This window comes from Somniosus microcephalus, unplaced genomic scaffold (genome assembly GCF_052327205.1).
Source record: "Somniosus microcephalus isolate GS21.2 unplaced genomic scaffold, FLI_Smic_1.0 unresolved_chr2, whole genome shotgun sequence".
NCBI classification, from domain to species: Eukaryota; Metazoa; Chordata; class Chondrichthyes; order Squaliformes; family Somniosidae; genus Somniosus; species Somniosus microcephalus.
The window spans coordinates 71177354-71203344 of NW_028225180.1; the positions used below are offsets into that span (position 1 = coordinate 71177354).

At 49.4% G+C, this 25991-nt stretch overlaps 1 protein-coding gene across 1 annotated transcript in view; it reads left to right on the top strand.

Annotated features, from left to right (window-relative positions):
- Positions 1 to 25991, top strand: part of LOC147092802 (pyruvate carboxylase, mitochondrial-like) — a gene marked incomplete at its 5' end in the record, with an annotated part of 1160114 nt that overhangs the window by 249576 nt on the left and 884547 nt on the right. Inside the window, one exon of the mRNA XM_085976052.1 lies at positions 9873 to 10055. Coding sequence (XP_085832178.1) covers positions 9873 to 10055 — 183 coding nt within the window. The remainder of the gene's footprint in view (positions 1 to 9872; positions 10056 to 25991) is intronic.

Here is a 25991-nt window from a genome sequence, read left to right on the forward strand (position 1 = left end):
CGAAATTGTGGGGGCAGTTTTAACCTAAGCTGGCCAGTGGGAGTCTGATGGGATTGGGTGTGATGTCGATTTTACCCCCTGCCCCATTTAGTTTTCAGAGAAGTCAACGAAGGGTTATATTGGGTGGGGAGTAAAGCCAGCGTTTCCTCGAATCCCATGGGCGTCCTACCTGACGAGTTTGGTTAAAATTGCCCCCACAGCGGGGTCAGAGGAGCATTGCTGGTGACATAAATACCATGGCAACAAGAGCAGGTCAGAGGCTGGGTATTCTGCAGCGAGTGTCTCACCTCCCGACTCCCCAAAGCCTTTCCACCATCTACAAGGCACAAGTCAGGAGTGTGATGGAATACTCTCCACTTGCCTGGATGAGTGCAGCTCCAACAACACTCAAGAGGCTCGACACCATCCAGGACAAAGCAGCCCGCTTAATTGGTACCCCATCCGCCACCTTAAACATTCCCTCCCTTCACCACCGGCGCACCGTGGCTGCAGTGTGTACCATCTACAAGATGCACTGCAGCAACTCGCCAAGGCTTCTTCGGCAGCACCTCCCAAACCCGCGAACTCTTCCGCCTAGAAGGACAAGGGCAGCAAGCACATGGGAACACCTCCACCTCCAAGTTCCCCTCCAAGTCACACACCACACCATCCTGACTTAGAAGTATATCGCCGATCATCATCGCTGGGTCAAAATCCTGGAACTCCCTCCCTAACAGCTCTGTGGGAGTACCATCACCACATGGACTGCAGCGGTTCAAGAAGACGGCTCACCACCACCTTCTCAAGGGCAACTAGGGATGGGCAATAAATGCTGGCCTTGCCAGCGACGTCCTCATCCCATAAAAGGAATTTTTTAAAAATTCTTAAAGTAAGTTGTTAAATCTCAAGCGTTTAATAACTTTGCTTGTATAACAATTAAAAGAGTACGCAGGAGACAGAGCTCAGTTAACAGCCTTCACTTTCCAGAGAATCTTCTCAACTCCATGCATTCTATTTCCCATAATGCATTGCACATCACAACTACGGTAAGCTATGTGGGACAATTCAAATACAACATTCAAAATACACAACATCTCCCCTCTTACATTAGATGTCCCAATAGAACCACAAAATTTTTAAAACACAATAACCTGGGAGTGAGGGTAGACTTCCTCCAACCATGGCTATACCCATGGGGATTATTCTGCCCCAGATAAAGGGTAAGCCTCTGAACTATTAAATTCAAACATATAGAGGCCCGCCGCTCTCTGGTAGGATACCGACAGTCAACCTGGCTCTCCAGTTCATTGTCTCTCACAGGTGACGTCAACACAGATGTAGGCGGCTGAGGTGCCTGTATACAGGTCTCCCTTGCTGATGAGATAGGGGCTGAAGCGGCTGCTTCCTCAGAAGGTGAGCCTCTCGGTGCAGAAGGTGACTGACCCACAGCGTCACCCAATGGCAGATAAACTGCTGTTGGTGGTTCAGTGGGTGTTGCTGCACTTCGTAGAAGCTGATCGGTGTGTCTCTTCCAGACAATGTCCTCGGGTGTCTGCACAGTGTAGGATACTGGACCAGTCTGTGCAATGACAGTAGCAGGAACCCACTTAGATCCACCACTGTAGTTCCGTGCCAACACATGTTCACCTGGACTGAAGACTCTGTCTTTGGAGCGTTGTTCACGTCGCTTGATCTGCTTGTCCTGCTGATACTGTACCACGTCTTTCACCTTTGGCGGTTTCGCAGGTCGAAGTTGGTTCATAGCTCTCTTTTGAGCAGTAGAGTGGCAGGTGATGCTTTTGTGGTCGCATGTGGTGTGTTCCTGTAACTCAACAGGAAACTATTCAGGCGCTGATGAAGCGTTCCCTGGCCTTGCGATGCCTTTAGAGAGTGTTTCATGGTCTGAACAAACCTCTCAGCTAGACCATTGATCGCAGGGTGGTATGGTGCAGCCCTGATATGTTGTACGCCATTCACCTGCAGGAATGTAGCCATTTCTTGTGACACCCACTGTGGACCGTTGTCTGAGACAAGTTGCATCGGAGATCCAAATCGGCTGAACACCTCACCTAACTTCTCGATGGTCTTCTCAGCGGTGGTGGACCTCATTATAACAACCTCTGGCCACTTACTGTGCACGTCAACAGCCACCAGGAACATTCTCTCCTCGAATGGACCTGCAAAGTCTACATGAATGCGGTGCCATGCTTCCTCCGGAAAGTCCCAGGGGTGAAGAGGTGCAAGCTGTGGCACATTACGAACTCTCTGACATGAGGAACAGGTTTTAGCTTTGTCCTCAATCTGTCCATCCATACCCGGCCACCAGAAGTAGCTCCTCGCTATTTCTTTCATACGAACCATTCCGCAGTGTCCGGAGTGTAGTTGCTGTAACACTGGTTTCCGTAGCGATGGTGGAATAACCACTCTCCTCCCCCACAGCAAACATCCAGACTGCACCGACAGTTCGTTTCTCCTTAAGAGATATGGGCCTAGAAATTCCCTTGGGTTTGCGCCCATTTAGGGGCACAAGAGTGGGTTGCGCTGGAAGTTGCGTCGCCGCTGAAATTAGGTGGGCCTTTAAATCGGCGTAAGCCGGTAGTGCTGCGCCGGCACCGATGACGTCATCGGTGTGCGCAGCGCCCCGGTACCGCCCGAAACCACGCCGATCCCCATCTTCAGTAGCGGCCGCCTCTTCCCTGGCGGCCGCTAACAACGTTTTGAAAACCTGGCCGTGCTGCAGCCTTAGAGGCGCTATTTAAAGCGGAGGTGCGGCCGGCCGCTTTTTCGGCGGCCGCCTGCCCGCACCTCCTTCCCCGGCCTCCTCCCCCCCCCCCCCCCCCCCCGCGGCATTGCCGGCTGGTTTCCGTGGAGCCCGGCACTTCGCCGTTGTGCCGGGCTCTTTTGCCGGCACTTTCAACGGGGCTCCGGCCGTTGCAGGCACCTCCCCCTTAAGAGAAGGGGGAGGCCTGCAGTACAGCAGCCTGCCGCTCCGCATCGGGTGGCGCAGCGGGACCGGCAGCGCTGAAATTCACTTTCAGCGCCCCAAGCGGGGCGGGCACACCCTGTACCAGCGCCCGCTTCCGCTTTGGGGCGCTGAAAGTGAATTTGGGGCGGGCACAACTGGCTCGGCGGCGGGCGCTAAATTTCCGGCGCAAACGTGCTGGCGGGGCGTCACCGAATTTATAGGCCATGGTTTCAGGTTTGGGTCATCGCTGTCAAGCTTGCCCCTGACGATAATGTCCAACACTGCAGACAACACTAGGTCATTTCTGGTGTTTCGTCGGACCTGTGTCGAAGTAACAGGCGCGTTCTCCACCTGCCTAAAATACCAGATGTCCGTGCTACGCGTCATAGGCTTGGTGACAGGCAGCGGCAACCTGGAAAGACCGTCGGCGTTGCCGTGCAGGTCAGACTTACGATATCTAATGTCAAATGTGTGTGCAGACAACAGCAGCGCCCACCTTTGCATTCTGCTCGCAGTAAGTGACGGAATCCCTGTATGTGGCCCGAAGATGGTCATAAGAGGGCGGTGATCTGTTAGTAGGGTGAACTGTCTCCCGTACAAATATTGGTGAAACTTGCGAATGCCAAAAACGATGCTCAGTGCTTCTCGTTCTATTTGGGCGTAGTTAGTTTCAGCTCTGTTCAAAGTCCTAGATGCGAATGCTATCGGCTTCTCTTCTCCATTTGGCATGATATGAGAAACGACCGCTCCCACACCATATGACGATGCATCGCAAGTTAACTGTATTGGTAGTGAAGGGTTAAAATGCGTCAAAGCCTCTGACTTCAGGAGCGTGTCCTTTGCTGTCATGAACGCCTCCTGGCACTTGTTAGTCCATTCCCACTTCTTGTCTTTACATAGCAACCAACGCAGCGGCCTCAGCATCGAAGCTAGGTTCGGTATGAACCGCCCATAGTAGTTCAGTAACCCTAGAAAAGAACGCAGCTGGCTGATATTTTCAGGTGCTGGGGCATCCACGATTGCCTTGGTCTCGGACGGTGCCTTGTGAAGGCCTGTGGCATCGATCACATGACCGAGGTACTCAACTGATGCCTGAAAAAAATCGCATTTATCCCTGCGAACTCTGAGTCCGTAATCCCTCAGTCTCTGTAGCGTTGCGTCCAAATTACGCAGATGGTCTTGGTCATCACACCCAGTAACTAAGATATCATCTAAGTAGCACTGGACTCCAGGCAATCCACTAAGGATCTGGTCCATAGCACGTTGGAAAAGCGCTGGAGCTGATGTAATTCCGAAAGGAAGCCGACGATCCCTAAATAGGCCCTTGTGCGTCACAATAGTCAGCATTTCTCGTGACTGTTCATCCACATGCATTTGCAGGTAGGCTTGACAGAGGTTGATTGTGCTAAACTTCTGGCCCCCAGCAAGTCCCACAAACAAATCATCAATATGGGGGAGCGGATATTGCTCCACTGACAATACAGGGTTAACAGTTACTTTAAAATCTCCACATATCCTAACTCCACCCCCTTTCTTGAGCACTGGCACGATGGGCGTTGCCCATTCACTCACGCTGACTGGTTCTAGTACTCCGCTTTCAACTAGGGCTTCTAAGTCAGCCTCGACTTTTGGTCTGATGGCATAAGGTACGGGTCGTGCCTTCATGAACTTGGGTTTGCTATCCTGCTTAATACGAAGCTTCACAGTAATATCTTTCATGCTACCCAGTTCTCCATTAAAGACTTCTGCATGTTTCTTTAAGATGGCGGGTAAGCCTGGATCATTGTGTGACATCATGTAGACTGATGACCAGTCTAATTTTACTCTCTCCATCCACGAATGTCCCAGCAGGGAGGGGTAGTCTCCTTTAACTACGTAGAGTGGCCAAATATAGAGGAAAATATAAGTCAGACTGGAAGGCAGAGCAAATATGTAACGGCACAGGGGAGTAGGGCAAGGCTAAATGGCATTTATTTTAATGCAAGGAGTCTTACGAATAAGGTGGATGAACTGAAGTTGTTGATGAACACATGGGAGTATGATATTGTTGCTATCACGGAGACATGGTTGAGGGAGGGGCAAGACTGGTAGCTCAATATTCTGGGGTATAGAATCTTCAGGCGAGACAGAGGGGGGGGGTAAAAGAGGAGGGGGTGTCGCAATATTAATTAAGGTGACAATTACTGCTGTAAGGAGGGATGATATATTAACAGGTTCCTCTAATGAGGCCATATGGGTTGAACTTAAAAACAAAAAGGGGGCTAGCACTTTGCTGGGAGTGTACTATAGGCCCCCAAACAGCCAGGGGGAGATTTTGTTTTCTCCGGGTGCTCCGGTTTCCTCCCACAGTCCAAAGATGTGCGGGTTAGGTTGATTGGCTATGATAAATTGACCCTTAGTGTTAGGGGGATTAAATACATGGGGTTACAGGGATAGGGTGGGATATGTGTTGGTGTAGGGGTTACGGGGATTGGGTGGGATATGTGTCGGTGCAGGCTCGATGGGCCGAAATGGCCTCTATCTGCACTGTGGGGTTTCTGTGATTTCTGTGATTTCTGTGATATGTAGGCAAATCTCAGAGAAGTGTGCAAATAATAGGGTAATTATAGTAGGGGATTTCAACTTCCCCAATATTAACTGGGATAGTCAGAGTGTGAAAGGCTTAGAGGGTGCAGAATTCTTAAAGTGCATCCAGGAGAGCTTTTTGAGCCAGCATGTAGAAAGTCCTACAAGAGAGGGGGCGGTACTGGACCTAATTCTAGGGAATGTGGCCGGGCAAGTGGTAGAAGTGTTACTGGTGAGCACTTTGGTGACAGTGACCATAATTCGGTGAGATTTAAGGTAGTCATGGAAAAGGACAAGGATGGACCGGAAATAAAGGTTCTAAATTGGGGGAAGGCCGATTTTAATATGATAAGGCAGGATCTGGCCAATGTGGACTGGGATCAGCTACTTGAAGGAAAATCCACATCGGAGCAATGGGAGTCTTTCAGAAAGGAAATTGAGAGAGTACAATGGCAACATGTTCCCGTAAAGCTCAAGGGTGGGACCAACAAGCCCAGGGAACCTTGGATGTCAAGGGATATACGAGAATGGATTAGGAAAAAAAGGGGGGCTTTTGGCAGATACAAAGGACTAAAGACAGAGGAAGCCCTAGAGGAGTATAAAAAGTGCAGGGGGATACTTAAAAAAGAAATTAGGAGAGCGAGGAGGGGCCATGAAATAACACTGGCGAGCAAAATAAAGGAAAATCCTAAGGTGTTTTATAAGTATATTAAGGGCAAGAGGATAACTAGGGAAAGAGTAGGGCCCATTAGGGACCAAAGTGGCAAACTGTGTGTAGAGCCAGAAGATGTAGGTGGGGTTTTAAATGAATTTTTTGCATCTGTGTTCACTATGGAGAAGGACGATGTGGACATAGAAATCGGGCAGGGGGACTGTGATATACTTGAACATATTAGCATCGAGAGGGAGGAGGTACTAGCGGTTTTAGCAGGCCTAAAAGTGGATAAATCCCCAGGCCCGGACAAGATGTATCCCAGGCTACTATGTGAAGCAAAGGAGGAGATTGCAGGGGCTCTGACACAAATTTTCAGAACGTCTCTGGCCACAGGGGATGTGCCAGAGGACTGGAGAACAGCTAACGTAGTACCATTATTCAAGAAGGGTAGTAGGGATAAACCAGGGAATTACAGGCCAGTGAGCCTAACATCAGTGGTAGGGAAATTATTGGAAAAAATTCTGAGGGACAGAATTGGTCTCCACTTGGAGAGGCAGGGATTAGGGACCGGGTGCTAGGGTTTGGATGATCAGCCATGATCTCGTTGAATGGCGGAGCAGGCTCAAAGGGCCGAATGGCCTACTCCTGCTCCTATCTTCTATGTTTCTATGTTAATTAGGGATAGCCAGCATGGCTTTGTCAAGGGAAGATCATGTCTGACCAATTTGATTGAATTTTTCGAGGGGGTGACTAGGTGTGTGGATGAGGGTAGTGCAGTGGATGTGGTTTACATGGATTTCAGTAAGGCTTTTGATAAAGTCCTGCATAGGCGACTGGTCAGGAAGGTAAGAGCCCATGGGATCCAGGGTGCCTTGGCACATTGAATCCAAAACTGGCTTAGTGGCAGAAGGCAGAGGGTGATGGTGGAAGGTTGTTTTTGTGACTGGAAGCCTGTGTCCAGTGGGGTACCGCAGGGATCGGTGCTGGGTCCCTTGCTGTTTGTGGTCTACATTAATGATTTGGATGTGAATGTAAAAGGTATGATCAGTAAGTTCGCAGATGACACGAAAATTGGTGGGGTGGTAAATAGGGAGGCGGAAAGCCTCAGGCTACAGGACGATATAGATGCGTTGGTCAGATGGGCGGAACAGTGGCAAATGGAATTTAACCCTGAAAAGTGTGAGGTGATGCATTTTGGAGGGACTAACAAGGCAAGGGAATACACAATGAATGGAAAGACCCTAGGAAAGACAGAGGATCAGAGGGACCTTGGTGTACATGTACATAGATCCCTGAAGGCAGCAGAACAGGTGGATAAGGTGGTTAAAAAGGCATATGGGATACTTGCCTTCATTAGCCGAGGCATAGAATATAAGAGCAGGGAGGTTATGATGGAGCTGTACAAAACGCTGGTAAGGCCACAGCTGGAGTACTGTGTGCAGTTCTGGTCGCCTCACTATAGGAAGGATGTGATTGCTTTGGAGAGGGTGCAGAGGAGATTCACCAGGATGTTACCTGGGCTGGAACGCTTCAGCTATGAAGAAAGACTGGACAGGCTGGGGTTGTTTTCCTTGGAGCAGAGAAGGCTGAGGGGGGACATGATTGAGGTGTACAAAATTATGAGGGGCATAGATAGGGTGGATAGAAAGGAACTTTTCCCCTTAGTAGAGGGGTCAATAACAAGGGGGCATAGATTCAAGGTAAGGGGCAGGAGGTTTAGAGGGGATTTGAGGAAAAACTTTTTCACCCAGAGGGTGGTTGGAATCTGGAACTCACTGCCTGAAAGGGTGGTAGAGGCAGGAACCCTCACAACATTCAAGAAGCATTTGGATGAGCACTTGAAATGTCATTGCATACAAGGCTACGGACCAAGTGATGGAAAATGGGATTAGATTAGACAGGGCTTGATGGCTGGCGCGGACGCGATGGGCCGAAGGGCCTCTTTCTGTGCTGTATAACTCTGTGACTCTAACTTCCTAGTTTGTCCATTCAACTGAACTGTGACCTCAGTAATACCTCTCACGGTTACTCTTTCGCCGGTATATGTCTTTAACGCTATGTTAGCTGGCTGAAGTGCTTTAATGTCTTTTTGTAGACTGTCTCTGACATAAGAGATACTGCTGCCCCGGTATCGATCTGCATTCGCACAGGCTGCCCCTCTAGCAAGGGTGAGACCCAATAGCCATGCGAATCCCCAGCTACAGTCAGCACGTTCAGTGATAGTTCCTCCTCTGACGTGTCACTTGCCTCTGTTTTGTCTTGTTCTACAGAGCGGACATGCTTCTTTATCTTTTGTCTGAATGTTTTTTTTTCCTTCCGTCTTTGACGTTTTCTCTGTGTCCTTTTTATTTCTGCATGCGCGCTGAATATGTCCCTTTTTACCACAGCTGTGGCAATCCATGTCCACACACCAGCATGCAGACGCAAGATGCCCCATTTTGCCACAATGGAAGCATGGCCCTTGGCTCTCTGTTCTTACTTTGTGCACTTTTTCTGTTGCACCCAACTGTTGAGCTTCCTTAGCTGCCAATTCCATGGAAATACTGATTTCAATGGCCTTTTGTAGAGTCAGATTACTCTCCGTTAATAGTCTCTTCTGTATGGCTTCAGTTCTCATACCACACACTAGCCTGTCTCTTATAGTATCATTTAGCACATCATTAAACTCACAGTGCTCTGATAGTCTTTTTAGTGCTGCTACAAACATGGTCACTGTTTCTCCTTCTTCCTGGTTACACCTGTGGAACCTAAACCTCTCAGCTATGACTAGGGGTTTGGGTGAAAAATGCCCTTTTAGTATCTCTACAATTTCGCTATATTGTTTAGTCCCTGGTTTATCCAGATGCACTAAAGTACGCAAAAGATTGAAAGTCTTTGGTCCCATCACACTTAACAATGTAGGTACTACTTTGTTCCCTCCAATGTCATTTGCTTGTGTGAAGTATTCAAATCGTTCTGTGTATGAGCTCCATTGTTCGACATTCTCATCAAACGGTCCAATGTTACCAATAATTCCAGCCATTTTCCTTCTCTCAGGCTCCTAATTATCATTCACTAAGGATCCTTCCAATGTTGAACTCAACTAAAATCACTATCAGTTATTTAGTGCTTCAATTCACAGATCGTTTCACAGTTGAATAAATGTCCTTCCCGATTTACTCACTGCTTTTCCTCCCCTTCCTCAAGTCGTTAGTACCTTATACGCCGTCTCATCTTCCTGCCATTGCAAGCTCCTTTATCCTCGAGCCAGCCTCACTTTAATTAACTGTCCACGGCAAAAATAACAGTTTTAAACACGTAAAACCCGACTATCTTCCGCACAGCAGAGACACGTAAGTTCAGACGCCCTCGTCGCCACTTTTGTTAAATCTCAAGAATTTAATAACCTTGCTTGTATATAACAATTAAAAGAGTACGCAGGAGACAGAGTTCAGTTAACAGCCATCACTTTCCAGTGAATCTTTTCAACTCCATGCACTCTATTTCCCATAGTGCATTGCACATCACAACTACGGTAAGCTATGTGGGACAATTCAAATACAACATTCAAAATACACAACATAAGTCATAGAGGATAATTGGTTAATTCAACTGCATTCAGCTGTGGCTGCTGGAGATAGCGTAGGTTGGGAGAATATTACACTGGGTTTGTCACCACGTGGTATCGGCGATGTGACTCAATCCTGTTTCTTGTGGTGTTCCGGCCAGGTTTTTCGCAGTGCAGAAGGAATGGGAATCCGCCTGGACACCGCCTCAGCTTTCCAGGGAGCGCTGATCTCGCCGCATTACGACTCGCTGCTGGTCAAGGTGATCGCCCACGGCAAGGATCACGCGACTGCCGCGTCCAAGTTGAACCGAGCCCTGGCCGAGTTCAGAATACGAGGGGTCAAGGTAAGAGGTGGTTCTTTCTGTGATGATTGAAGTTGGGGCAGAGCGGAGCTGGTGCTGAGATTGGAAGGCGTGCTGTAGATGAGGCTTGTTTCTCAGTGGAATATCGATTGGAGTCTCCTTGCTTCCGGCAGTGAAGCTGACAGTGATGAGCTTGTCTAGTGTCTGGTTCCTAATGGCCGACTCTTCGAATTGAAACTAGCTTTAATGCTGTTTACCTGAGAGCATGAAACTGCAACTGCGGTTGTGTTGGTGAGAAATAACTGAACGCTGGTGCTAGTAAATGTTTTTTTAGTTATAATGTGAATGTGCACTGTCAGCAAACGATCAGTGCATAGAGAAGGAGCGCGATACATTAACCAGAGTGCAACTCCGGTGCAGGAGAGGTGCTCATAGCTTGCCAGGCAGAATCCACCTTGTGCCCCGGTGAGCTGCGAAGGCCCAGGCCGGGCTACACCGGCCATGATTGACCCGGTCGGTCAGCGGGCAAGGTGGCCGTGTGGGAGAGGTCGGAGGTCAGTGAGAGGAAGTTAAAAGGGGAAGAGGAAGGTTAGAGTTACAAGGAAGAACCAAAGACCTGGCCTTAGTGAATTTGAGATAATACACGATCTTCAGCTGCACAAATCTTTGCCGCTGATCCTTGACTTGTGCTACATATGTTTCTGTCTTAAGAATGCAGTGAATGAAGTGCAATTAGGCTTCTTGGATGCTGCCTCTACTGGCATTAGTCTTGCACGGAGTTTAGCTGGTTGTGAATAGTGTCACGCCAGGGACAGATTGTTAAGGAAAGCGACAAAGGAATTACACTCCTTCCCGATTTTTATTCAGATGTTCTCTCTTAAACCCTGTTGTGTTACAGTTCCACGGGTGCCACCAGGCCTTGGGCACCTTGCTCAAGCATCCACTGTTCATGTAGTATTTCACTTCAATGTCTATAGGATTTAGATTCACACCCAAAGGGAAGATCAGTCGCAGACATAAGTCAACCTATTGGTAAAATCAGTAATGCTTTATTACTTCTACCAATTGTTCAATAAATGCGCCGGCAGCAATGAAGGAGAGGTTTTGTGCAGGTTTGTATTGGGGAAGGAGAGGGGGAGGTGGGGGGCGGTGGGGGGGGAGAGACCGGGGCCCGCACCTGGGCCCCGGGGCACTACCGAGGGCAGTAGGAGGGGGAAAACCTCCATGGGGTCCAGGGCAAAGTGTCAAGTTGGATTCAAAACTGGCTCGGAGACAGGAAGCAAAGGATAATGGTTGATGGGTGTTTTTGTGACTCAAAGACTGTTTCCAGTGAGGTTCCGCAGGGCTCAGTACTAGGTCCCTTGCTTTTTGTGGTACATATCAACGATCTTGACTTGAATATAGGGGGTATGATTAAGAAGTTTGCAGATGATACTAAAATCGGCTGTGTGGTTGATACTGAAGAAGGAAGCTGCGGACTGCAGGAAGATATCAATAAATTGGTCAGGTGGGCAGAACAGTAGCAAATGGAATTCAATCCAGAGAAGTGTGAGGTAATGCATTTGGGGAGGGCTAACAAGGAAAGAGAGTACACATTAAATGGTAGGACACTGAGTAGTGTAGAGGAACAAAAGGACCTTGGAGTGCATGTCCACAGATCCCTGAAGGTAGCAGGCCAGGTAAATAAGGTGGTTAAGAAGGCATACGGAATGCTTGCCTTTATTAGCCATGGCATAGAATACAAGAGCAGGGGGGTTATGCTTCAACTGTATAAAACACTAGTTAGGCCTCAGCTAGAGTCATCATCATCATCGGCGACCACTCGAATTCGAGTATGGTATGTCCTTCATCAGTCATCTACTTGTGGGTCTTCAGGTGGCTGTGGAGGCCAATCCGAGATCCACAGACTCTACTACAGTGTGGGCATGTAAGACTATTGGTAGTGACTGGAGTATGGGTCTTCTTAAGTTGTTGTCTCTCCTTACGGCGCTGGCGTTTATCCTCAGCAGCACGCTGGAGATTCTTTTCATGTAGTGCGGCACCGTTGTGGATGCATTTTCTCCAATTGTCTCTGTCCAGTGCGATTTCCTCCCAGTTATTAATACCGATATGGAACTTTTTAGGGATTACTTTGATGTTACTTTGAACGCTTCTTTTGACCACCAGGAGACCTCTGTCCATCCTTCAACTGGGAGTACAGAACCTGTTTTGGGAGACGTGAGTCTGACATGCAAATGACATGTCCAATCCATCGGAGTTGATGCTGCATGACGAGCGTAGTGATGCTGTAGATATTGGCCTCTTCAAGTATACTCCAGTTGGTACGCTTGTCCTCCCAGCTGACCCTCAAGATTTTGCGTAGAGAGCGTTGGTGGTATTGCTCTAAGGCTTTGAGATGTCTACTGTACGTAGTCCAGGTTTCAGCTCCATATAAAAGGGTGGGAAGGATGATGGCTTTGTATACAAGAATTTTAGTTTGAACTTGGAGGTCATGATTTTCAAAGACTCTCCTCCTCAGTTTAGAAAAGGCTGCACTTGCACAACTCAGGCGGTGATGGATTTCAGAATCAATGTCAGCTTTGGAGGATAAATGGCTACCAAGATATGGAAAGGTGTTGACATTTTCAAGGGTGTTATTATCAATCTTTATAGAGGGAGGAGTTGCAAGCTGATTAGGTGATGGCTGGTGGAGCACCTGGGTTTTCTTTATATTCATGGTGAGGCCCAGAAGTTTGTAGGCTCTGGAAAAAGCAGTCAAGGTGTTTTGTAGATCATGCTCGGAAAGGGCTGTGATGGCGTTATCATCTGCATACTGTAACTCCATAATGGTAGTGATGGAGACTTTGCTCTTGGCCTTAAGCCTGTTGAGATAGAAAAGTCGGCCATCAGTACAGTAAAGGATTTGAATTCCGGTGGGAAGATCATTGCCGATGAGATGGAGGATAACTGAGATGAACACTGCAAAAAGGGTTGGAGCAATGATGCAGCCCTGTTTTACTCCTGTCTCAACTGTAAAGGGCTCTGAAATAGAACCGCTGCTGCTGAGAACTGCTGCGGACATGTTGTCATGTAGCAGCCTCAGAACTAAGATGAATTTATCGGGGCAACCAAGCTTAAACAAGATATGCCATAAAGTCTGGCGGTGGACGGTGTCAAAAGCTTTAGTTAAGTCTATGAAAGCTATGAATAGTGGTTGCTTTTGTTCACGGCATTTCTCCTGTAATTGACGTGCTGTGAAGATCATATCAGCTGTTCCTCTGTGTGGTGTATGTAACCTGTTCCACCTTAAGAGAACTTAAGCCTGTTCCACCCCAGCCACAGTCTGTTCGCCCTCCTACCATCTGGAAGACGCTACAGATGCATTCGCACCCGTACGACCAGATTTAGGAACAGCTTCTTTCCCAGGGCTGTCATCCTACTGAACTCCACAAATAAACACTAAAGCCTGCACATCTGCCGATGCACTTTATTATGGTCATATTTATGCTAAGATATATATGTACAAATGTATGTTGAATGTTTAAGTGTCCTAATCCAAATTGTACACTCTCGGGAGCCGCAAGCCTACATTTCGTTGTACTGCACTTGTGCACTAACAATGACAATAAAAGTTGATTTGATTTGATTTGATTTGATTTGACTTTCTCTGGCTGCTGTATACGTAATACCGGTGGTGACCACCGGTATATAAGCACTGTGTAGTAAGATGTATTTCAGATAGTCCTGACCTCCAACCAGTAAAGACCTGTTGAACTTTAATCTTGTAGCCTGTGTGTTATTAATTACAACTAGAACACACAGACTTTACAGTGGCGACGAGTCAGATTCTTACCCTGCGGCAGTTATATCCACGGCGGCTTCGTCCACTGAACGGACGTCGAAGAGAGGTTTCCACCCTCATCACCCTGCTGGAAGACACGTCGCGCGGCAGACATCGAGAAACCAGAGTGCAGAAGACACCCTGAACTCGAAGCCTCCATCAGCGGCTGTCAGCTATCTTCTTTCTACCTCGGTAGTGGGTAAGCCGGGCAGCGACGCGACCAGAAAATCGGCCACGTTGGCTGTACAGACGGGGAGGGAAGACGGAGGAATAAGGGCGGTGAGATCGATCGCGACCGGAGATAAGGGCCGGGCTGCATTCGGGCCGAAAGGCGCAGCGCGGGGACATCGATCGCGGCTGGTGATAAGGGCCGGGCCGCATTCGGGCTAAAAAGGCGCAGCGTCTGGGGGCAACTGAAGGCGCGAGAGCCGCGGTGAAGCGGAGACAGCGTCGGGGGAAGGGTGAAGACCGCCAAGCGCGGGAAAACCGCCATTTTGTAGGCGGAGGACGAAGAAAAGAGCGCGGAAGCCGCCATCTTGGATAAAAATAAAAATAAATTAAATTGCAACGATGTCTAAACATGGGAACATTAATACCTTTGATAGCGACATCGAAGATTGGGCTATGCATGTAGAACGCATACAAAATTATTGTAAAGCAAATAAAATCCCAGATGCAGAGAAAGCACTAACATTATTAAACTTAATGGGTGCGAAGACATACGGGCAATTGAAACACCTTGTATCACCAGATGAACCGGCGGATAAGACGTTCGAGGAGATTGTTACTGTCCTGAAAAATCACCTGAACCCCACGCCGCTGATGCTAGCGGAACGATTTAAATTTTACAGCAGAAGGCAGCTGAAGGATGAAAGCAATGCTGAATATTTAATGGAATTGCGTAAGCTAGCAAAGTACTGTCAATTCGGAACGAGATTGACAGAGGCGCTACGAGATAAATTTGTGTGTGGTTTATTAAAAGAAGATACACAAAAGCGATTGCTCGAGGAGAATGAGCTGACGCTTGAGAAAGCGGTCACTATGGCAGCAGCACACGAAGCCGCAGCGAGAGGCACGGCAGTAATGCAGCTACGGTCACCGGAACTCAGTACAAATAAATTGGGTTTGAGTACTGTAAAATGTTATCGTTGCAGAAAGACAACGCACGATCAGAACCAGTGTTGGTTTAAAAACCAAGAATGCAGAACGTGTGGCAGGCTTGGCCACATAGCTAAAGTATGCCGGTCAGGAAAGAAGACCAGCAACAAAAAGTCACCGCAAGGAAAATACATAAAGGTACACAAGGTGACAAAGAACAGTTCGACCGAACAGAAGTCAGATTCAGACGCTAGCAGTAATGAACTGGGTAGCTTAAGAGTACACAACGTTGGTAAGGATGCAGATCTCCAGACAATTTGGGTCACCCTTCAGATAGCAGGAGTCCAAGTAAAAATGGAATTGGACACTGGATCGGCATTGACGGTCATGAATAAGAAAGATTACAAAAGGTTATTCCAACATATTCCCCTACGGGATACGGAGATTATATTGAAAACCTACACAGGGCAAAGAGTGTACCCCGTCGGAAAGATAGAGGTAGAAGTGGTCCACAAGGGCGAAGAAAGCCAAGTAATGGACTTATATGTGCTACCTGAAGGAGGTCCACCACTACTGGGACGGGAGTGGATTAGGAAAATGAATATGGACTGGCACTCCTTGAAGGCACTAACGGTAGATTCCGGGGAAACAGATGTCAAACCTAAACGATTGTCCAGAATATTGGATGATGCTAAAGAGGTGTTCCAGCAGGGACTGGGAACACTGAGAGGAATTACGGCAAACATCAAGATTGATGAACATGCACAACCAAAATTTTTTTAAGCCAGACCTGTACCCTATGCAATACGATCTACTGTAGAAGCGGAACTGGAAGCGCTAGAACGTTCAGGTGTACTGTCTAAGGTAGATTGGAGTGAGTGGGCTACGCCCATTGTTCCCGTTATGAAACGTCCTTCGAGCAACAAGCCAGGAGAACCAGGGAAGGTTCGCATCTGTGGAGATTTCAAAATCACCGTTAATCCGGTGCTTCACACGGTGCAGTATCCGCTTCCGCGGATTGAGGATATTTTTGCTTCGTTGTCTGGAGGGAAACACTTCACCAAGATAGACCTGGCGCAGGCGTACTTGCAGATGGAGGTTGAAGAAGAGTCACGCCAATACCTCACGATCAACACGCATCGAGGTTTGTACCGGTACAATAGACTGGTTTTTGGAGTGGCATCGGCTCCAGCAATTTGGCAGAGGGCCATGGAGCAGGTATTACAGGGAATTCCAGGCACACAATGTTACCTGGACGATATTCTGATTACAGGTGATGGTGATGAAGAACACCTCGCAAACTTGGAACTGGTGCTCAACAGACTGAAAGAGTATGGACTTAGAGTTAATCGGCAGAAATGCGAGTTCTTCCAGAAGCGGATCTCATACTGTGGTCATGTCATTGACCGGGAGGGGCTTCATAAGTCTCCTGACAAGATAGAGGCAGTTGTAAAGGCTCCCGCTCCGGATAATGTCTCTCAGTTGAGGTCGTTTCTAGGATTGATTAACTATTACCATAAATTTCTACCAACTCTATCCACGGTACTGCACCCGCTAAACGCCCTTTTACAGAAGGGGGTACCATGGGAATGGAGCGAAAACTGTAAGAAGGCATTTCGGAAAAGCAAAGAATTGATCACCTCAGAGGAAGTGTTGGCTCACTTCAACCCGACACTGCCTATTCGGTTGGCTTGTGATGCTTCTCCATATGGTATTGGGGCAGTACTCTCACACAAGTTGCCAAATGGCACGGAAAGGCCAGTCGCATTTGCATCCAGATCATTGACCTCCGCTGAGCGCAACTATGCGCAGATCGATAGGGAGGCTCTCAGCCTTGTATGGGGAGTGAAGAAGTTTAATCATTACCTGCAGGGCCAAAAATTCACACTTCTGACAGACCATCAGCCGTTGGTATCCATTTTTAACCCTAAGAAGGGTGTTTCAGTGATGACAGCACAGCGTCTCCAGAGATGGTCCCTTTTCCTAGGGGCACATCAATATCAAATAGAATTCAAAGGTACGAAGCAGCATGGCAATGCTGATGGGCTGTCGCGCCTGCCACTACCTGAAGAAGAAGAAACGACGAAAGTTGACCCTGTTGAGTTATTTCATTCGACCATCATCGAGTGTTTACCAGTCACCAATGCAAGTATTGAAAGAGAAACCAGGAACGACCCGACACTGTCCAGAGTCTACGAGGTGACAGTGAAAGGATGGCCAACACGTGGTGATCCTCTGTTACCGGCATTCTCGGCAAGGCGAGACCAGCTGTCCGTCTGCCATGGTACTTTGATGTACGGGACAAGAGTGATTATTCCTCCCAAGTTAAGGGAAAGAGTTCTAAAAGAACTGCATGAAGGTCATCTGGGGGGAGTTAAGATGAAAAGTCTTGCTAGGGCTTATGTATGGTGGCCGGGTATTGACCAACAGATAGAGGAGTTGACGAAAAGCTGCGCTGGGTGCCAAAAAGTGCAAAATGCACCTCCGATCGCACCACTACACCCATGGGAATGGCCTTCAGCCCCATGGCAACGCGTACATATTGACTTTGCTGGTCCATTCATGGACTCCATGTTCCTAATTGCGGTGGACGCACATTCCAAATGGCCAGAAGTGATCAAGATGAATACCACTACTTCAGAAAAGACAATTGCGGTGTTAAGAACAATATTCGCAAGGAACGGATTGCCAGAACAGATCTGTTCGGACAACGGACCACAGTTCGTGTCGGAAGAATTCCAAAAATTCTTAAAGAAGAATGGGGTGAAACATTATACCTCTGCCCCATATCACCCGGCGACAAACGGGTTGGCCGAGAGATTTGTCCAAACATTCAAAAAGGCAATAAAGGCCATGAACGATGATCAGATTCCGCTACAGCACAAGGTGGACAATTTCCTAATGGCGTATCGAAACGCCGCTCATACAGTGACTAACCAAAGTCCTGCCATGATGTTTTATAACAGGAGGTTGCGGTCCAGGTTGGACTTGTTAAAACCAAATGTGCGGAGGGAAGTGGAAAACAAACAGTTCCGGCATATTAATAACAAGTCCACTCGAAGTTTCGAAGTAGGTCAACCAGTGTTGGCAAGGGGCTATGGAAATGAAAAATGGCAGCCCGGAACAATTCGGGCCAGACAAGGACCTCTGATGTACACAGTAGATATTGGTAACAATGTGATAAGGCGTCATGCGGATCAACTGGTAGAATCAAGAGCAAGAGTCGAACCCATGGTTGCGACAGAGACAACTGTGGAAGACGTTAATGAACCTGAAGCATCTACCTCGGCAGGGACTGCACCTGATGATGACGTCCAATACATAGGGAACCAACAAGCAGAGTCACCTCAGCAACAAGAATCAGAGACCACTGAAAGGCGTTATCCAAACCGAATCAGAAGGCCTCCTGAGAGACTGAACCTTTGAACTGTTTATACCTGAAGTTATATATGTATATATGTTATGATGTAATGTTAAATGGGGATATGACTATTAAGCTAAAAAGGGAGGATTGTGGTGTATGTAACCTGTTCTACCTTAAGAGAACTTAAGCCTGTTCCACCTTAAGAGATGTAGGCCTAGAAATTCACTTGTGTTTGCGCCCAATTAGGGGCGAAAGAGTGGGTTGCGCCGGAAGTTGCGTCGCGCCCAAAATTAGGTGGGCCCTAACATCGGCGTTAGCCGGTAGCGCTGCGCTGGCACCGATGACGTCATCGGTGTGCGCAGTGCCCCGGTACCGCCCGAAACCACGCCGATCCCCATCTTCAGTAGCGGCCGCCTCATCCGTGGCGGGCGCTAACAACATCGGGAGAACGGGTCCTTACTGCAGCCTTAGCGGCGCAAGTTAAGGTGGAGGTGCGGGGCGGCCGCTTTTTCGGCAGCCGCCTGCCCGCACCTCCTTCCCCGGCCTCCTCCACCCCCCCCCCCGCGGCATTGCCGGCTGGTTTCCGTGGAGCCCGGCACTTCTCCGTTGTGCCGGGCTCTTTTGCCGGCACTTGCAATCGGGGCTCCGGCCGTTGCAGGCACCTCCCCCTTAAGAGAAGGGGGAGGCCTGCAGTACAGCAGCCTGCCGCACCGCATCGGGTGGCGCAGCGGGACCGGGAGCGCTGAAATTCACTTTCAGCGCCCCAAGCGGGGCGGCCAAACCCTGGAACAGCGCCCGGTTCCGCTTTGGGGCGCTGAAAGTGAATATGGGGCGGGCACAACTGGCTCCGCGGCGGGCGCAAAATTTACGGCACAAACGAGCTGGCGGGGCTATACCCAATTTCTAGGCCGTACTACTTTCTCTGGCTGCTGTATACGTAATACCGGTGGTGACCACCGGTATATAAGCACTGTGTAGTAAGATGTATTTCAGATAGTCCTGACCTCCAACCAGTAAAGACCTGTTGAACTTTAATCTTGTAGCCTGTGTGTTATTAATTACAACTAGAACACACAGACTTTACACTCTGGATGGTCGGAAACCACACTGCGACTCCGGAAGCACCTCCTCAGATAACGGCAAAAGTCTGTTAGCAAGGACACGGGCAAGCACTTTTCCTGTGGAAGAAAGGAGATACCTCGGTAGTTACCACACACCGACTTTTCCCCCTTTTTAAAGATAGTAACAATCAAAGCGTCTCTGAGATCTTGTGGAATTTCTTCCTGCTGCCATATTTTTAGGAGGAAGGCATGTATGTGTGTCAGGAGCTCAGGGCCACCTTTTTTAAGGATTTCTGCTGGAATCCCATCTGAGCCGGCAGCTTTGTTGTTTTTCATGGACCTGATGGCATTCTGCACTTCTACAATGCTTGGGGGGGGCCCCCATTTCCTCCCTTTCTGGTCTCTGCGGTAATTGATTGATGGACTCCAGATCTGCGCTACTGTGTCGGTTGAGCAGTTCTTGAAAATGCTCCCTCCATCTTGTGTCAATTGCCTCCTTGTCCTTGAGCAGAGTTAAACCGTCCTTAGAGCGTAAGGGGTTTAAGCCACGGTAGCTTGGTCCGAAAACTGCCTTGGTGGCACTGAAGCAGCCTCTGGAGTCCCCAGTATCAGCCATACGTTGTATTTCTAGGGACTTTTGAGACCACCAGTTGTTCTTCATCTCCCTTATTCTCTGCTGGACATCTGCCTTAACTCTAGCATGAGCCTCTCTTTTGGCCTTACTGCTGATGTTGTTTTGCCAGGCACAGAAAGCTTTCCTTTTCCTTTCTATGAGCTGTTCAATTTCTGAGTCATTCTCATCAAACCAGTCCTGATGTTTTCTGGACTTGAAACCGAGTATGTTCTGGGAGGTGTTGAGGATAGTGGCTTTCAGCAGTTCCCAATGTTCTCCGGTATCATGTGGGTATTCCTTTGGAAGACTTTGCCTGATGGAATCCTGAAAGCACTGCTGTATGGCAGTGTCCTCAAGACATTCAGGCCTAGAAATTCACTAGCCTTAGCGCCGCTTTTGAGGCGCTAGAGGGACTAGCGCCAGAGTTATGGCCAGTTTAAAAATTCCCTGGGGCCCTAAATCGGCGTTGCACCGGTAGCGCTGCGCCGGCACCGATGACGTCATCGGTGTGCGCAGCGTCCCGGTTGCCGTGGTAACCCGCCCGAACTCCGAAATTGAGTTGCGGCCGCCTCGCCCGTGGCAGCCGCAAGCAACGTTCTGGCAGAGGTGCCTTACTTCAGTTTGCGCCGGCGCATTAAAGGCCCCGCGGCGGCCGGCCACTTTCCCGCCGGCCGCCTGCCCGCAGCTCCCTCCCCGGACTTCTCCCCCCCCCCCCCCCCCCCCCCCCGGAACAGATGCAAGCCCGGCACTTGTCCGAGGTGCCGGGCTCATTTTTAAGCTGATTGCCGCGGCCGGGTGCAGGCAGCTCCTCCTTAACGGGAGGAGGAGGCCTGCACGTCCCCAGCCTGCCGCACCGCATCGGGTGCCGCAGCGCCGGAATTGCGGCGCGAAACGGCAGTTAGCGCCGATGTACCGCCGCAAAGACCCTTCAGTAGCGCCGGCAGCCGTTTGGGCGCGGCGCCACTGAATTTTTGGCGCGCGCAGGGGACTTAGCGCCGGCACTAACTTCCGGCGCTAAAGCCCTGGCTAAGCCAAAACCCAATTTCTAGGCCTCAATGTTTAATTTTGGCCGGAACTGCTTCTTCTGAGCACGTATCTTGGGCTTTAGTTTGAGGGACATAGTTGCTCGGATAAGGCGATGATCTGTCCAGCAGTCATCAGTGCTGAACATGGCCCTAGTGACCAGAACATCACGACGATCCCTTGCCCGTACAATGACATAGTCAATGAGATGCCACAATTTTGAGCGGGGGTGCCTCCAGGAGGTTTTGTACTTGTTTTTTTGTCGGAAGAAAGTGTTTGTGATTATGAGGTTGTGCTCAGCACATTTAGTGAGAAGAAGTAGTCCGTTTGAGTTGGACTTTCCGATGCCCTCTTTTCCTATGATGCCTTTCCATAGTTGGTAATCCCGACCGACCCCGGCATTGAAGTCCTCAAGAAGAATGACTTTATCGTCTTTTGGGATACCAGACAAGGTTTTATCCAGGTCAACATAGAAGATCTCCTTTACTTCACCTAGCGAATCCAGGGTGGGAGCATAAGCACCCACAACTGTTGCCATCTGATTGTTGGATAGGGTTAGACGCATTTTCATGAGGCGTTCATTGATTCCCACAGGAAATTCGGAGAGTTGGCTAACAAGTTCATTTTTGATGGCAAATCCAACTCCATGGATCCGGGGGTTTTCCGTTGGCTTCCCTTTCCAGTAGAATGACTTCTCCTCCTTCAATTGACCTTCTTCTGCTAGTTGAGTTTCAGATAGGGCCGCTATATCAATGTTGCATCATTTCAGCTCTCTGCATACGATGACCGTCCTTCTCTCCGGTCGATCACTTGTTGCACTGTCTACTAGTGTCCACACATTCCATGCCCCGAAGTTCAATTTTCTGTCTTTAGGACCGCATTTTGGTGACCCCTCTGGATGCGGTATTCCAGACAGGGTGTTATTGTGGCAGGCTATTTTTGGGGCACCTTTTCTAGCCCCCTCCCTGTTCAGGGTGAGCAGAGCGGATCCTAAATAGGGCTGCTCAGTCGTGGATGTAGCTGCCGGGGGGCTCCCCTGCCTCGATCCAGGAGCCCGACGACTGAATCAAACACCCACCGCCTAGTGTGCCAGCTTGTGATTAGGAGCTTCCAGACCTCACAATCCTGCCCCCATCACCACTTACTGATCGCAACAGGACTTTACGCTGGCGTGTTGTAGAGGTAAATGTAGATCCCTCTGAAGGACGCCGGTGCGTGGTATCTTTTAGCGTGGGGTGGTTGGTGCACAGCCAGCCACCACACGACCCTTGACAGAAAAGGGGCCAGGGTCCAGTGGCAAGGGAAAACCATGGCATAGAATACAAGAGCAGGGGAGTTATGCTTCAACTGTATAAAACACGAGTTAGGCCTCAGCTAGAGTACTGCGTGCAGTTCTGGTCACCACATTACAGGAAAGATGTGATTGCACCAGAGAGGGTACAGAGGAGATTTACAAGGATGTTGCCGGGAGTAGAGAATCTTAGCTCTGAGGAAAGACTGGATAGGCCGGGTCTGTTTTCCTTGGAACAGAGGAGACTGAGGGGTGACCTTATTGAGATGTATAAAATTATGAGGGGCATATATAAATTGGATAGAAAGGACCTATTTCCCTTAGCAGAGGGGTCAAAAACCAAGGGGCACAGATTTAAAGTAATTAGGGGAAGGTTTAGAGGGGATTTGAGGGGAAATTTCTTCACCCAGAGGGTTGTGGGGGTCTGGAACTCACTGCCTGAGAGAGTGGTAGAGGCAGGAACCCTAACCACATTTAAAAAGTACTTGGATGTGCAATTGGGATGCTGTAATCTGCAGGGCTACGGACCAAGAGCTGGGAAGTGGGATTAGGCCGGATAGCTCTTTGTTGGCCGGCGCGGACACGAAGGGCTGAAATGGCCTCTTTCCGTGCTAGAACTTTCTATGATTCGATGAAAGCCGCTCTCCGGCGGCTCTGCGTGCGGCGGGTTGGGCGGCAGAGGCTGGGTCCTGAAAGCGGTAACCAGGGGAAACCGGGCCCTGTGCGGGGAGAAGGCCCGAGACCCCCCCCCCCCGCAGCCCAGGGTAACCAGGGGAAGCGGGGCCCTGTGCGGGGAGAAGGCCCGAGACCCGCCCCCCCAGCCCGGTGTAACCAGGGACAACAAGGCCCTGTGTGCTGGGCAAAGGCCCGAGCGCCCTCTCTCCCCCCTGGCGGGGGCGGGGGGGAGCCAGGCCCTGTCTGGGGAGAGGGTCTCACCCCCCTCCCCGGGGTAACCAGGGGCAACAAGGCCCTTGTTCTGGGCAAAGATGTGACACCCCCCTCCCTCCCAGGAAGGGTTGCCAACTCCGATTGGACATATTCTTGGAGGTCTCATCACATCCCCTCCCGCCTTGCCTGGTCAAACAGCCTTTTTTTCCCCTCCCTTTCCAATATTTCAATCACTAATAAACAAAAGTGTTCCAAAGAATGTGGACAGAAACATTTTTTTATGGCCCGGTTTTGGCTCGCAGCCAGTGACCCGGAGATTAATCTTCAGTTGCTGGAGACTCCAGGGGCAATCCCAGCGGGTTGGCCACCCTAATCCCAGGGCAACTGGTCCCTGTTGGGGGAGAGGGGCTGATTTATCCCCCCACCCCGGGGTAAGTGGGAGCAGCAAAGCCGTGTACGGGGAGGGGTTTGATAACTCCAGCCCAGGGTAACAAGGCCCTGTTTTGGGTACAGGTCTGATTACCCCCCTCCCCACACACCATGTACAGCATGTACAGCAGGCACCTCAAAGCACTGGAGAGGTACCACCAACGCTGCCTCTGCAAGATCCTGCAAATCCATTGGCAGGATAGGCGCACCAATGTCAGTGTTCTTGCTCAGGCCAACATCCCCAGCATCGAAGCTTTGACCACGCTCGATCAGCTCCGATGGACGGGTCACATCGTCCGCATGCCCAATACGAGACTCCCAAAACAAGCGCTCTACTCGGAGCTCCGGCATGGCAAGAAAGCCCCAGGTGGGCAGAGGAAACGCTTCAAGGACACCCGCAATGCTTCCTTGAAAAAGTGTAACATCCCCACTGACACCTGGGAATCCCTAGCCCAAGACCGCACAAAGTAGAGTAGAGGAAGGCGCTGAACACCTTGAGTCTCTTCGCCGGGAGCAAGCAGAAGCAAGTCATCCTCCATTCCGAGGGACTGCCTAAGAAGAAGAAGAGACCCTGGGGCAACCAGGTCCTGAATGAGGAGAGGGTTCAACACCCCCCACCTGGAGCCACGAGGGGGCAACTGGGCTCCGTATGGGAAATGGGCAGGGGATCTGACACCAACCCCCTCCATTCAAGGTAACCCGAGCAATCACCACCGCCCCCCCCCCCCCACCCCGCCTCGATTGGAATGCGATAAGCACCTCTGGGTTTTAAAAACGTTTCACTAAAATGCCTTCTGATGTTGAAGGAGGTCCCAGCTGTTAATCAGATTAAAACAATAACTGCGCCCAATGGAGCTCTAAAATAAAAGCCGAAACAGGAGCAAGGATGTCTTACTACAGTTATACAGGGCCTTGGTGAGACCACACCTGGAGTACTGGGTGCAGTTTTGGTCACCTTACCGAAAAAAGGATATACTGGCCATAGAGGGAGTGCAGCGAAGGTTCACCAGACTGGTTCCTGGGATGGCAGGACTGTCATATGAGGAGAGACTGGGCCGACTAGGCCTGTACTCACTGGAGTTTAGAAGAATGAGAGGGGATCTCATTGAAACGTATAAAATTCTGACAGGGCTAGACAGACTGGACGCAGGGAGGATGTTTCCCCTGGCGGGGGGGTGTCTAGAACGAGGGGTCACAGTCTCAGGATATGGGGTAGGACATTTAGGACTGAGATGAGGAGAAATTTCTTCACTCTGAGGGTGGTGAACCTGTGGAATTCTCTACCACAGAAGGCTGTGGAGGCCAAGTCACTGAATATATTTAAGAAGGCGATGGATAGATTTCTAGACACAAAAGGCATCAAGGGGTATGGGGAGAGAGCGGGAATATGGTATTGAGATAGAGGATCAGCCATGATCATATTGAATGGCGGAGCAGGCTCGAAGGGCCGAATGGCTGACTCCTGCTCTTCTTTCTATGTTTCTATATTTTCTATGAAAGCCCTGGAAACACAATAAGACCATCAGCGTCTGACATTAACCTTTCAACTGAGGCAGAACTGGAGGGCCCTCGCCTGTTTTCGTGCTGATTGCTCTGTTGTGTATATGGAAAATGTCTGCCGTTATTTCTTGACGAAACTTTTGTGTGGTAGATGCTGTTTGTTCTCTTCAAGTCTGAGCCTTCCTCTCGATGGCTCTGTTCAGCTGCCTTATTGATGCAATCTTATTGACTTATTTTTGTTAAGATGTAGGTTCGAGTTATATTAAGTGTAGTGAACATCCACTGTGGTATCTGCTAAAGGATGTCAAGCTGTGTGTTCACTCCTACAGTGAAAGGTTCCTTGTGCTAAAATAGTTTCTGTCATATTCACATCCACTGCTGTTAACAGCTCCTAGACCTGTATAGTTGTTTTTTAAAATGGTAAACCATACTGTCAATAGGATTACACAGGATTACTCAGGATATTGGGCACAGAAACAGGCCATTCGGCCCAACCAGTCCGTGCCGGTGTTTATGCTCCACTCGAGCCTCCTCCCGTCTTTCCTCATCTAACTCTATCAGCATAACCCTCTATTCCCTTCTCCCTCATGTGCTTGTCCAGCCTCCCCTTAAATGCATCTATACTATTCACCTCAACCACTCCCTGTGGTAGCGAGTTCCACATTCTCACCACTCTCTGGGTAAAGAAGTTTCTTCTCAATTCCCTGTTGGATTTCTTGGTGGCGATCTTATATTGATGGCCTCTAGTTTTGCTCTTCCCCACAAGTGGAAACACTCTCTCTGTATCCACTCTATCAAAACCTTTCATAATTTTAAAGACCTCTATTAGGTCACCCCTCAGCCTTCTCTTTTCAAGAGAAAAGAGACCCGGCCTGTTCATCCTTTCCTGAT